The 11,486-nt window shown below is 38.7% G+C and overlaps 1 protein-coding gene across 1 annotated transcript; it reads right to left on the bottom strand.

The window, feature by feature from the left end:
* Positions 1 to 1,820: 1,820 nt before the first annotated feature.
* On the bottom strand, positions 1,821 to 11,095 carry arg2 (arginase 2). The gene is made up of 8 exons (XM_042500483.2): positions 10,725 to 11,095; positions 10,557 to 10,629; positions 6,520 to 6,694; positions 6,164 to 6,323; positions 5,083 to 5,177; positions 4,886 to 4,990; positions 4,577 to 4,713; positions 1,821 to 4,123 (listed from the first exon to the last, which is right to left on the bottom strand). Exons 1-8 carry the CDS (start codon positions 10,836 to 10,838, stop codon positions 3,933 to 3,935), a joined length of 1,050 nt encoding a protein of 349 aa, XP_042356417.2. The 5' UTR covers positions 10,839 to 11,095; the 3' UTR covers positions 1,821 to 3,932.
* Between the last annotated feature and the right edge of the window lie 391 nt (positions 11,096 to 11,486).

Genomic DNA, 11,486 nt, shown 5'->3' with positions numbered 1-11,486 from the left:
GTCAGTGCATAAAGAGAGACCACACAGATGTCTTCGGGAAAAGGGCTAAAACGGTCGCATTCTTAATGTCACGCCACTCCTGAACCAGAGACATCATCAGAGGCGTCTTACCTGGATCAAGGCGAAGAAGAACTTGACTGTTGCTCAGTGGTCCAAAGTCCTCTTTTCAGATAAGAGCAAAGTTTGCACTTCATTTGGAAATCAAGGTCCTTTATCAAGTCCAAAGTCAATGTCTACCAAAAGATTTTAGAGCACTTCATGCTTCCATCTGCTGACAAGCTTTATTGAGATGCAGATTTCTTTTCCAGCAGGGCTTGGCGCCTGCCCACAGTGCCAAAAGTCCTTCCAAATGGTTAAGCTGACCATGATTTTTCTGTGCTTGAATGGCCAGCAAACTCGCCTGACCTGAAACTCTGGGGTATTGTCAAGAGGAAGATGAGAAACACTCCACCCAAAAAATACAGACAAGCTGAAGGCAGCTATCAAAGCAACGTCGGCTTCATACCACCTCAACACTGCCACAGGTTGATCGCCTCCATCCCACACCGCATTGATGCAGGAATTCGTAGTAACGGAGCCCGAACCTGGTATTTAGTGTATAAATGAACATACCTTTCAGAAGTTGGACATTTCTGTTTTGTAGATCATTTTTTGAATGATCCAAGGAAATATTCTAAGAATTTGAGATACTGAATTTCTGAGTTTCATGAGCTATAGTCCTTAATCATCTAAATTAAAACAAAAAAAGGCTTGAAATATTTCAGTTTATGTGCAATGAATATACAGTGTATGAAAGTTTACTTTTTTGAATTGAATTACGAAGAACAAATGAACAACAAACTTTTTCATGATATTCTTATTTTCTGAGATGCATCTGTAGTACCCAAAAGTCCCAAACAGAAATTCATAAACATAATGTTCATACCTCACTTTTGTAATAGTTACTCATCTTATTTGATATATTATATTCATCTTATTTTTGATATATAAATATTTAAATCTATTAAGTGTTTTACTAATTATTTATTTTTTACAATTTGTTCAGACAAATACCTCTTAGTTCAAAACTTACTTTAATTTGTAACAACCTTTTTTTCTTTACTTTATACATAAATGGTGCAGTTTTATCTACATTTTAGAACATTTCATTTAATAAATAATATGTTGGTATCATTATAATCAGCTCTATTTGAAATTATTATGTTTCTTGATGTGTAAAAATTGGAATTGTGATAGTTTTGTGTGTATTTTCCTAAACCTCTGCACGGTACATAATGTATTAAACTACATAGAGCAAGATAGAGCACGTGGAGCAAACCTATAGATGCCTAAAATCTTAGAAAGATAAAAGTAGTAAGAAGTATAAGAATCATATAAATTATGCAATGAATTCAGCTAGAACCACAATGTGAATCTTGTTTGTGGTTTTTAGTGAAATATCAACAGTTTGAGGATGGATTACTGTGAAATTTGTTGCACAAATCCATGTCCCCTTTGTGATGAATAGTAATAACATTGGTGATAGTCTGATTTTCTTGTATCGGCACCATCAGGTCAAAGTTGTATCTGTTTAGCCCTTACGCTTATGATCGTCTTTCTTACTGAGTTAATAGTCAAGTCAGTTTTATTTATAGAGCCCATTATCACAAAACATGGTTTGCCTCAGAGGGCTTTACAGTGTACGACATCCCTCTGCCCTTAGACCCTCACATCACCCAAGGAGCATTGCCTTAAACCTTAGTTTACTTTGTGTTTTGTTATATAGCTTTTCATTAAAATGAAACAAACTTTGGTGAAAATAAGACACCCATACAAATGAATGAAAAATGTTATCACATTTATGGAAGACCAAAATATAGACTCCTTGTTACAAGGACAATAGTGGTTTAGTGGCCACATCAAGTCAAGCTTTAGATTGGTTCAAACTTCAATAAGCCAATAGTCTTTTTTTTTTTGGTCAGCATTTCAATCAAAGCTGGACATTAAGAATTTTCATGCCAATTAATACTGATGTAGTCAGAAAATATTTATACACACAGAAATTATAGTTAATGAACTGGTACGTTCATAGTGAAAATACAAAAGTAAACTCTAAAGAAAATACAGTAACCACAGCTGGTCCAAAAGTGCAAACACATCATCACTAGTCTTTAGTAATTGGCACAGCCACCAAATAGTTGTGAGTCCATGCGAGAGTGTGGACTTCAAACTAAGTCGATCCTGTTTCATCATACCTCTGAGGCAGGTTCATTCTCTTGTAAACCAAACGCACAATAAATGTGTGGCAGCTGTGTCCTCTAACACTCAAACTTATTACATACAGGAGCAAAATAACTTCATAATAACCATCTTGCTGTTTAAATTAATCCGTTTTATCTGCCAATATGTGAATTAGTGAACGAAATTATGTCAAAGGCTTTTTTCTCGGCGTTATTAAAGCTGGGGTAGGCAGTTTTCAGAAAAGGTCGAAAGAAAAAGGTCAGAATTTGATAATACAGCACCATCTTGCAGCTCTTCCTTCTCTGTCCTCAGCCCCTCCCACCGCTTGATGCACCGTGCCAGTCACTGATTTCAGTTATCAGTCAGTGATTGTGGTTATCATTACAATGTTGATAGTTAGCATCAGTTCTGTGATATTTACCGTCCTGTGTTCTCTGCAAACTTGTGGGACTGTAAATCCCCTTGAGGAGGCATACACTGGATACAGGCAAGGCCCCTTTCATTCCTGTAAGAGTTGCTCAGTTTTTCAGTAAAAAAATCTTGATTTCTGTGGTTTAAAATCACTTGGATCTTTTACATTGTGGAGCCCAAAAAGCAAGAGCACCAGAGACTAACTGCAGCCGAGCTTTAATCTGAAGGCTCGTCTAGACTATCGTAATGTGATTGGGTGGAATGGATCAAATCCTGATAGTGAAGCGAGTCACTTCATTGGGCTTGAGAGGCTAAAAAAGAGCATCCACTGATTTACAGACTTCTATTTGACAATTTATATGGAGAAAAAAAGTGTTTTTGGGCCCAGTGGCATCACTTGACAGACCTTAAAGTTATAATTCCACATTTGGCCAGCTGTGAGCCTTTGGTTTCAGTTAGCAGGAGGCTAAACAATTAGCAACATTTTCTCTCCATCCATGCAATTCACTGCCGATACTGTGATACATTTGATGCGTTTGGCAGATTATCTTTTCACTTCTCTTTTTGAGAAGTCGGTTTTCATTTTTTGGGTTGCTTTGCAGTGTAGGCAGTTTGCACATTGCATGTGCATTTGTAGAACAGACGATAGGAACCCCTCTCTTTGTGCTTGGTGTAATTCTCTTGTTTCGGGCTAGATTTCTAAAGCCTGAAACTGAGCCAAGTAGGGCTGGGCCTAACTGTGTGGCTATTTAGGTATTTGTTAATTGGGTAGGTATTCAGTTTTCAGTTTAGGTATTCAGATATTCTTTTTTTTGTTTGTTTTTTGCAGAGGACAAATGTCATTATAGTATTTGTGATCCTGCTCCTGCACCCGTCACACGCACAGTGACAGGAGTGTCATCATTTTACTGTACAGTTATTAACGGGTTTATTGACTGAGTTGAGCCCCCGTCAGCTCACCCCAAGTGGAGCTTCGTTGCACAGTACAGAAAATTATATTTGGGACAGCCCTAGAGCCAAGAGGAGGTACAGAAGTCTATTTTTTTCTCAGACTTTTTAAAGGATTGTGCGTAATGATGGAAGGAAACAAAAATGCCGACCCCAGCTTTAAAGGGAACCTTCCCCCTCAAATCAGAAAATCCTTTTTGTGGTTTTCTTCATTAAATGTGACGCTAAAACAGCAAAGAGATGAAAACAAATCCTGTAGCTACGATCAGATTCAGTCTTCATAGTCTTGTATTCAGAGTTGCGGAATGCTCAGGGATGATGTCGAAAAAGTTCGTATTTTTCGCTTCGTGCTCTCAGAGGCGGAGCTGCTCTGTGTCGTCCTTCACAGAGGGAATCTCATCCAAAGATGCGTGAGCGCCTTCTCTCGTCTGTCCCAGAGACGATGCAATGACGTCGACCGCTAATGCTGCGGTCGCCTCCACGGCTTCAGGGCTGGCCCCCAGCAGCGGGTTTACTTCTACCAGGTCCATGACTGAGAGCAGACCTACACATCAACGTGTTTACAAGTTAGATACAAAAGTACACAATAAAAGTCCATTAAGGAATGGGTCAACAATTATCCATATATCCATACCGGCATTTTATATTAATGATTGCCAATAAAATTTATTAATTAAAAAGTGCAAAGAAATTGTCCACATAGGAGGAACTTTTGTAAAACCTCAGGGAGCTATTTCTATTTGTTCATTTATTATTTAAATGTTCCCTTGACCTTCTCAAAAAAAACTTACTGGGAACTTGCTGTTTATGATCTTTAAAGGTTTAGTTTTGATTAAATGTTTGCTCAAAATATTAAACTAAATTTTGTGCTGGAGTTTGTTTTATTCCAAATACTAAATATGGAAAAAACATATTTGTCGACCCCTACTTTAAGGACAGATAGGTATCTGAAACGGTCTTTAGAGGATGTTCTGACCATATTTGTTGTCTTCTGTACCTGTGTTATGGATTTCCTCTGTGATATAGATTCCCTCTCTGTAGGTCAAACCTCCGTTCACCGGTGTTCCTGTGGCTGGAGCCAGAGACGGGTCGAATGAATCGATGTCAAAGCTCAAGTGGATCGGTCGCTGTTTTCTGTTCAAGGAGGTGAGTTAAAGTGCAAATTTAAGGTCTGCTTCAACTCAGATGTGAGCAGTCATATGGTTTTCATCAAATAAACAAACAAAAAAATGGCTTGAAGTAAAAGTTAAGTATGATAAACGTTTAAAGATAATTAATACGTTGTTATCATAATCTGTTACAATACCTTGACAGAAGATGGTCAAGAGTGACCTCCATGACCCTTTGGATGCCTAGTCTGTCGATATCCCGCATGGTGAAGTACTGTATTCCCAGGGCCTTCAGGATGTGGCTGTTATGAACAAAGTCAAAAACATAGGACCTATTTTCAACGTGCTACAAAGAAAATGAAGTTCATATCAGTAAGTGATAGCATGTACTTACTGCTCTCCTGGGTCAACATCACGCAATCCGATGTACACCAGGTCCCTTGAGGACAGGCATGGCTTCATCCAGGAGAACCCTGGGATATCTGGCATCTATGGTAAACAGTCAGAGATATTGTAACATAATATATCTATGCATGTAAAAACTGAAAAATGTCCTCCATTGGATGATATCTGAGAATTCACATAGAGATTTTTGTTAGCAAGTAAATTTTTTTTTTATCTTTTTGCATCTCTTTCAGTGTAGGTGTCTTGTTGAGGGTGGAGTCAGGAAGGGAGAAAACACTATTATATTTACTACAGATATGATTATTTAAACTTGCCATAATATCAGTACCCTACAGGCACTAATGCTACAGTGTAACAGACTTGCATATTTTAGTTAATTCCAACTACGTTTCAAGACGCCTTACTCAACGCCATTAGCCTGTGCTGTGATGCAATAAAGTTATTCACAAGCATTTGCAATCTCAAGAACTACAAGTGTTTTTTGGCTCACAAAAATCTAACATATAAAATGTTAGATCCTTTTTGTTTGACCAGAAACAGCCCGAAATCACCATTGCTACATGCACCAGACTCCATTTAAAGTAACTTCAGCATGTATATGTACATTTTCACATCTAGCTGGTCAAATTAAGGGTTTATTTCAACCAAACCAGAGTTGGTGATTGTTTGAACAATGGAAAGGTGAACCAAGATGGTTTTAAATGAGTTTTATTTTGTTTCTGTCAACTTATAAATACTTTTACAATGATAAAATACACAGTATAAAATACAGCTTAAATAAATGTGGTCTGGCATGTTTCACTATACTGATTTTGTGGTTGTTTTCTCTTTAACAAAAAGGACTATCTCTGTAAAGATCATTTCAGTAATCTTGTCAGACACTTAAAATGATAATCTGAGCCTTACAGTGGCAAAAACAAGCACTTTAATTTAGGTACAGTTTACATTGCAGCCTGGTTGCTGTTTTCAGTCAGGAGTGGACGAATTGATAAAAATAAGTCTTTCCTATAGTCACTTTGATACAAACACATAGGAAAATGTCTGTGCACAAGATATATATCTTTCCTCACCTTGTTTTGCAGCTCTCTGAGCATAAACGCCACGGGCTGGCCGTGGAGGTTTCCTGATGGAGACGTCATTGGCGTGTTTATGTCTGCATGAGCATCAACCCAGATGAGACACAGGTCAGGACACTGCTGGGCGTGGCCTGCCACTGATCCAATAGCAAGGCTACGAAATGAGGTAACAGTCTTGTAAATATCTGGTGTTTTTATCAGTCAATTCAGAAGCTGAACATATTCTTGCGTGAGAGTTGTTGACACGTTAAAATTATATAAAGCAGCCTTTAGACACCTAAATACTGCACTAATGCATGATTTAAAGGTTATGTTCTGTGGACAGACATACAGTATTAATAGATCATTACCTGTGATCACCTCCCAGCATTACAAGCGTGTGTCCGGCACCGACAGCTCTGCTCACTGCGCCAGACAGCATCTTAGTTGCTCCACCCACAGAGCGAGGGAACTTTACATCCATGTAGGGGTCATCCTTCTCAAGGTGGTGGAAGTTGAGGTCGCCAAAGTCGTGGACAGAGTAGTCTGAGGAACACAACAACAAGAGGCTGCCATTAGTTGAGGGCTCTTAGCTGAGTCACTCTGTTCGGGAACAGTGACCGATTGTGCAGAGGTCCAGACTTTTACACAAGGACATTTGGGGCTGTATGCAGGGTTTTAGAAACGCTGAGGTCCAAAAACCAAGCTAGCAATATTTAGATTTTCCTGATCTAAATATGGGTAATTTAAGACATTTGCAGAGCAAAAAATAATAAGAATTTGATAGTGAGAGAGTGCTTTAAAACAATGTCAGTGGGCAGTAGCATAAATCATACAAGATGCATAACTGGTGGGGGGTCTGGGTGGGCTCCACCAGAAAATAAATAAATTTCCTGCAATTCTACACCACCTGCACCAGTCTAGATTAGTTAGATGAAGGGTGTAGAGAACAGCATAATAATTGCTGCCCCAAACTAAAGGGCCCAAACAGTTATTAATCTATTATGATGGTTAGATATAAAAAATACTGAATAATCTTAAGAGTCTAACTCATTGTCCCCTAAAATAATTTACAAAAGACCCCCAAAGCTCCCTTTATAAAAAGGCAACGTATAAAAAATACAGAGATCCTGACCTTGGTGACCTCAATGTTAGGTACGGCCAGGACGTCTAACTGTTGATGGACACACTGGTTGTTGCATGAAAGGGATACTGCCCTGTTGTCTGTGTTGAAGAGACGTGTTCCTAGAAGACTGCAACCAGAGTTTTAAAATGAACTTTTTTGTCTCTTTTGCTAAGTAAAACAAATCCAGCAGCCGCTTGCCTGTTTTTACAAGCATTTGGCCGGTGCTGGTGCTGATTTCCAACCCTTACTGTAGCCCTACATAGTCTGCAGCCTCTTTGGCATAACACCTATCCATCTACCTTACAGTCTGTGGACGCTGACTCATTGAGTGCCAGTGGAACTTTAGTGACGGCGCACTTTCCACTTGTCCCGTTTCCCATGTCAGCTCAGGTTTCAGCCAATGCAGTTCGCCCTGACCTAGGTGCCCGCTTTAGTTAAGACTGAAAAATTTCCACTTAGTTTGAGAGACGCATTGCGAAGTAAACAAGTGTTATGATCCACCATATTGGGGGTCCGTCTTGCAATGTGAGCCTTTGTGGCAGTGTAGCGTTACCCTGCTGATCTAGGTGGTACCAAAGTGGTACATTACCATTCGTAGACAGGACAGGAATAGCCCTTATGTTGGTGCAGACATGAGCATCAATTGCAGGACAATTCAAGAAGTCTGTTCTTCAGCAACCGGCTGCAAGTTTTGCTTGTGGTTGCTGTGAAATGCATAATTATAGCTGCTGCGTGTACAGTAGTTAAATTCCTGTTACAGCTGACGAGCAGATGTCTGGGACCAGACACGCTAGGTTTCCCAGGCAAATGCTGTAATGCTTTAAGTTGGTTTAATTGGCTTAAACACAGGTCTTGCTGTTCTTAACTGTCAAAAACTGTGATTATCTTTTGTGTGAAGAGTTGTATAAAGCTTTCGTTATCATTATCACTTGCTGTTAACTTCTGTTACATAACTCAGCAGTGAGTTTGTAGTGACATTGTGTTCCTGTCAACTTGTGTTATATTTACAGTACATTTATACTTGCGGGATATTCTTAAGTGAGTGTATTTATAGTAACCTTATCAAACATATGGTAGCTTAGTGTTAAACTTGTGTGCCGTCAACAAGCACCCCTGGCTCGGGTACACTCCAGTACACAGCGACCTCCTGATAGGTTACAGCACTTGTCATTTTTTTGTATAATTATACAATTTTGTTTTAAAAAATCCTGACTACAGTAGTCTTTTAGGTGAGTGATGACAATTTTTTTAATTAAATTTTTTAATTGAAAACTTTAAATTTAAAAACACTAGTTTGTATTAACTTGTAGCAGGCATTTGTCATCAACTTAATCAAACACAAAACTGATTAGTTTTTCCATTTTTTTACAAGTAGTTAAAGGCATTAGTACTTTGTGGTATCAAATAGTAATTTACATTTTGCAAAATAATAATCCTTGGTGTATACTTGTTATTAAAAACAGACTTTGGGCTGAAGAATCTGGCAATACAATACATTTTCAGGATATAGGGGTTACTATTCCACATATTGTGATACTGTAATTGAGGCGATATATTGCTATTTTTAAAAAAAATCTTATTTCAAAAGTCAGTGGTGCAGCTTTCATGACAACCTGTTTTACAGGCTCGTGTTCCTTATATTTACACTAGGATTATCTTATTACACTGTCAAATGGCGGAGGATAGATTACAACACTTTCATTTTGCAGTTGGGGGTTTAAACAGAACACAAAACGTTATTATAGGTGACTAAAACTGAACTTAAAGCTAAAACAAGGTGTGACAAACATTTTAGGTAACTGAAATAAAAATTTGAAAAAGTAGAATTTTCATAAAAATAACTTAAATGATACTATGTACTTGAAAGAGATTACAAAAGATCTACAGGAAATATCTTCAGTTTTAGTCTCTCTCAATTTTCTCAAATTTGGCAACACAATGAATGAGGAGGCATTAGTATGTTTGCAGAGACAGGAATGACTAACAGTCTAACAGTCATGTAGACATATGAGTCATGCAATATCTATTCTGAGCTTATTAAATCTCGCCCCTGACAAATATCACCATAATATTATTTAAAAAATAATAATAAAAAAATCAAACTTAAACTGAAACTAATAAAAACTAAAACTTAATCATAACAAACAACAAAATATAAACTGAAATGAGCAAACCCACTCTGGAAACTAAATCAAACTAAACAAAAATTAAAAACGAAAATAATAATAATAATAATAATAATAATAATAAAATACAGAATAATAAAAACAACTCTGCTGACCACCAATCTTTACATATAGAATATCAAATAAAAATCAAACCAATGTTTTTGTGAATCCAAACATGATATTGTGATACTCAAGCGCCTTATATTTTCTAAGACCTTATCTGTGTCTGGACTTGTGTCTGTTAGTCATTCCTTCATCACACCAGCCTCTTTGGTTACTGTCCTTTGTTATGTAGGCGTGGGATTTCAAGCACAATACAACCCCATTAACCCGAGCCTAAAATAAAGGCGCATTCTTTCCGCCTGAGGTGTCCCCTTTCTGTCTTCAAAGCTCCTGTCCTACAGGAAACTGTCAGCAGGTCGGTTGAAAGCAAATTATAATGAGTTGTTACGATGGAGGAAAGTCTGTCTGCAGCAGTGACGACAGAGTGGAAATACATCAGCCCATCCTCTTCCTCTGTGCGCGCTTCCGAGCATGTGCCGGGACAAGAAACCAGACATGTGGCTGAAAAGAAAGCAGATTGCACGGCGCAGACAGTGTGTCCTCTAAAGAGTGTAGTTTCACGGTGCTACTTGATGGCATTTTTACCCATGTATGGCATCGCTTTAGTAACGGGGACTGAAGGAGTTTGTAGTCGCCATTATTCCAGCGAAGATTTACATAATAATGATTTCAGTGAGGCTCCTTTTGTGCCAATCTACTTGTGGAACCACAAAACAAAAAAAAAGCATGTCAATGTATCATTTAAACGTCTCATTTTGTATTTTTCACTAATATTTAAATACAAAATGGAAGTGGAAGGATCTAAAACAGACAGAAGGGTTTTATGTAAACTGGGCTAAAGCAGAGACCACTTTGTTCTCTAAGCACGAGCCTACGTGTTGGACGTTTGTATTTACAGCCTTCCGGTGATGTAACGGGCTGGCAGCTACTTGGGGAAGACGCTAAATCTATCTAAATGCCTCCCGAGCCAACCTGCAGGTTCCACCCATCCACTGTTACATAACGCAGCAGCACCGCCTGCTTCAGTATTATCCCGTCTCCCCTCACCTACCTAAACCGGAGAGCCGCTCGATGAGCCCCGCATCTCTGATGGCTTTAGGGCCGTGCTCCACGCCTCCTCTTTTCTGTTGTAGAATAAAAACAAATAATTTAGATCGGTGCTGAAGATGTAAATACATACGCACATATATAAAACAGAGTCACATAAAGCTTTTCTTACCTGTCCTCTTGAAAACGGAGCTCCCAGCACAGCTACAGATTGAGCTCTGCTTTGTTGGCACGTGTGGCCAAATTGAGGTCTGAGAAGACGGAATAGAGGTCCTCTCAAAGCCATTATCTTATTTCTTTATTTTAAAAATCAAAATCGTCTAAGTTCAAGTCAATCCGATCCCAGACACCGAGCAGGAAGTCTGATGAAAGCGTTGTGAGATGTTGCGCTGCAGGATGCTGAATGTGACCGCGCTGGTGCAAGAGGCAGGTCTTATTTCCCCTCTGTCTAATTAATATTCATGAGCTGCTGACTAGTCGCACTAAGAAGAATACTTGTTAATTATTCATTAAAAAGAGAATGTTTATTTTAGTGTCTGGAGATAATCAGTAAACCAATCATAACATGTTTTAAACTTTAATTATGGTATGTGCTCTTTTTTATATACAGCATCTGACGTCAGGTTGAATGACACACCTTCGGAGCAGCCAATAGGAGAAGGCGAAATAAGTGGGTTCGCTCTGTGGGCGTGGCCTGTGACCTGCATGAGCTAGGTCAGGTGCTATTCATGAAATGTTTGTTGTGAAAGTACTGCAGTCTCATGTAAGTGGAAATTTCCGGAGACGCAGCCAAGCGGGGCTGATTGGCTTGTTGACACTGTAGCATTTGGCCCGGTTGTTGATCAACATGTGGCCTCAGAGGTCCTTCCATAACATAGACCTATCATGTTTCAGGTCAAAACACTTAAACATTTTTAGATCTACAACATACCAT

This window comes from Plectropomus leopardus, chromosome 14 (genome assembly GCF_026936395.1).
Source record: "Plectropomus leopardus strain MGB_pleo_1.0 chromosome 14, ASM2693639v1, whole genome shotgun sequence".
Taxonomy (NCBI): Eukaryota; Metazoa; Chordata; class Actinopteri; order Perciformes; family Serranidae; genus Plectropomus; species Plectropomus leopardus.
The sequence above is the reverse complement of the archived record's forward strand: the minus strand, read 5'-3'. Positions and strand labels throughout refer to the sequence as shown.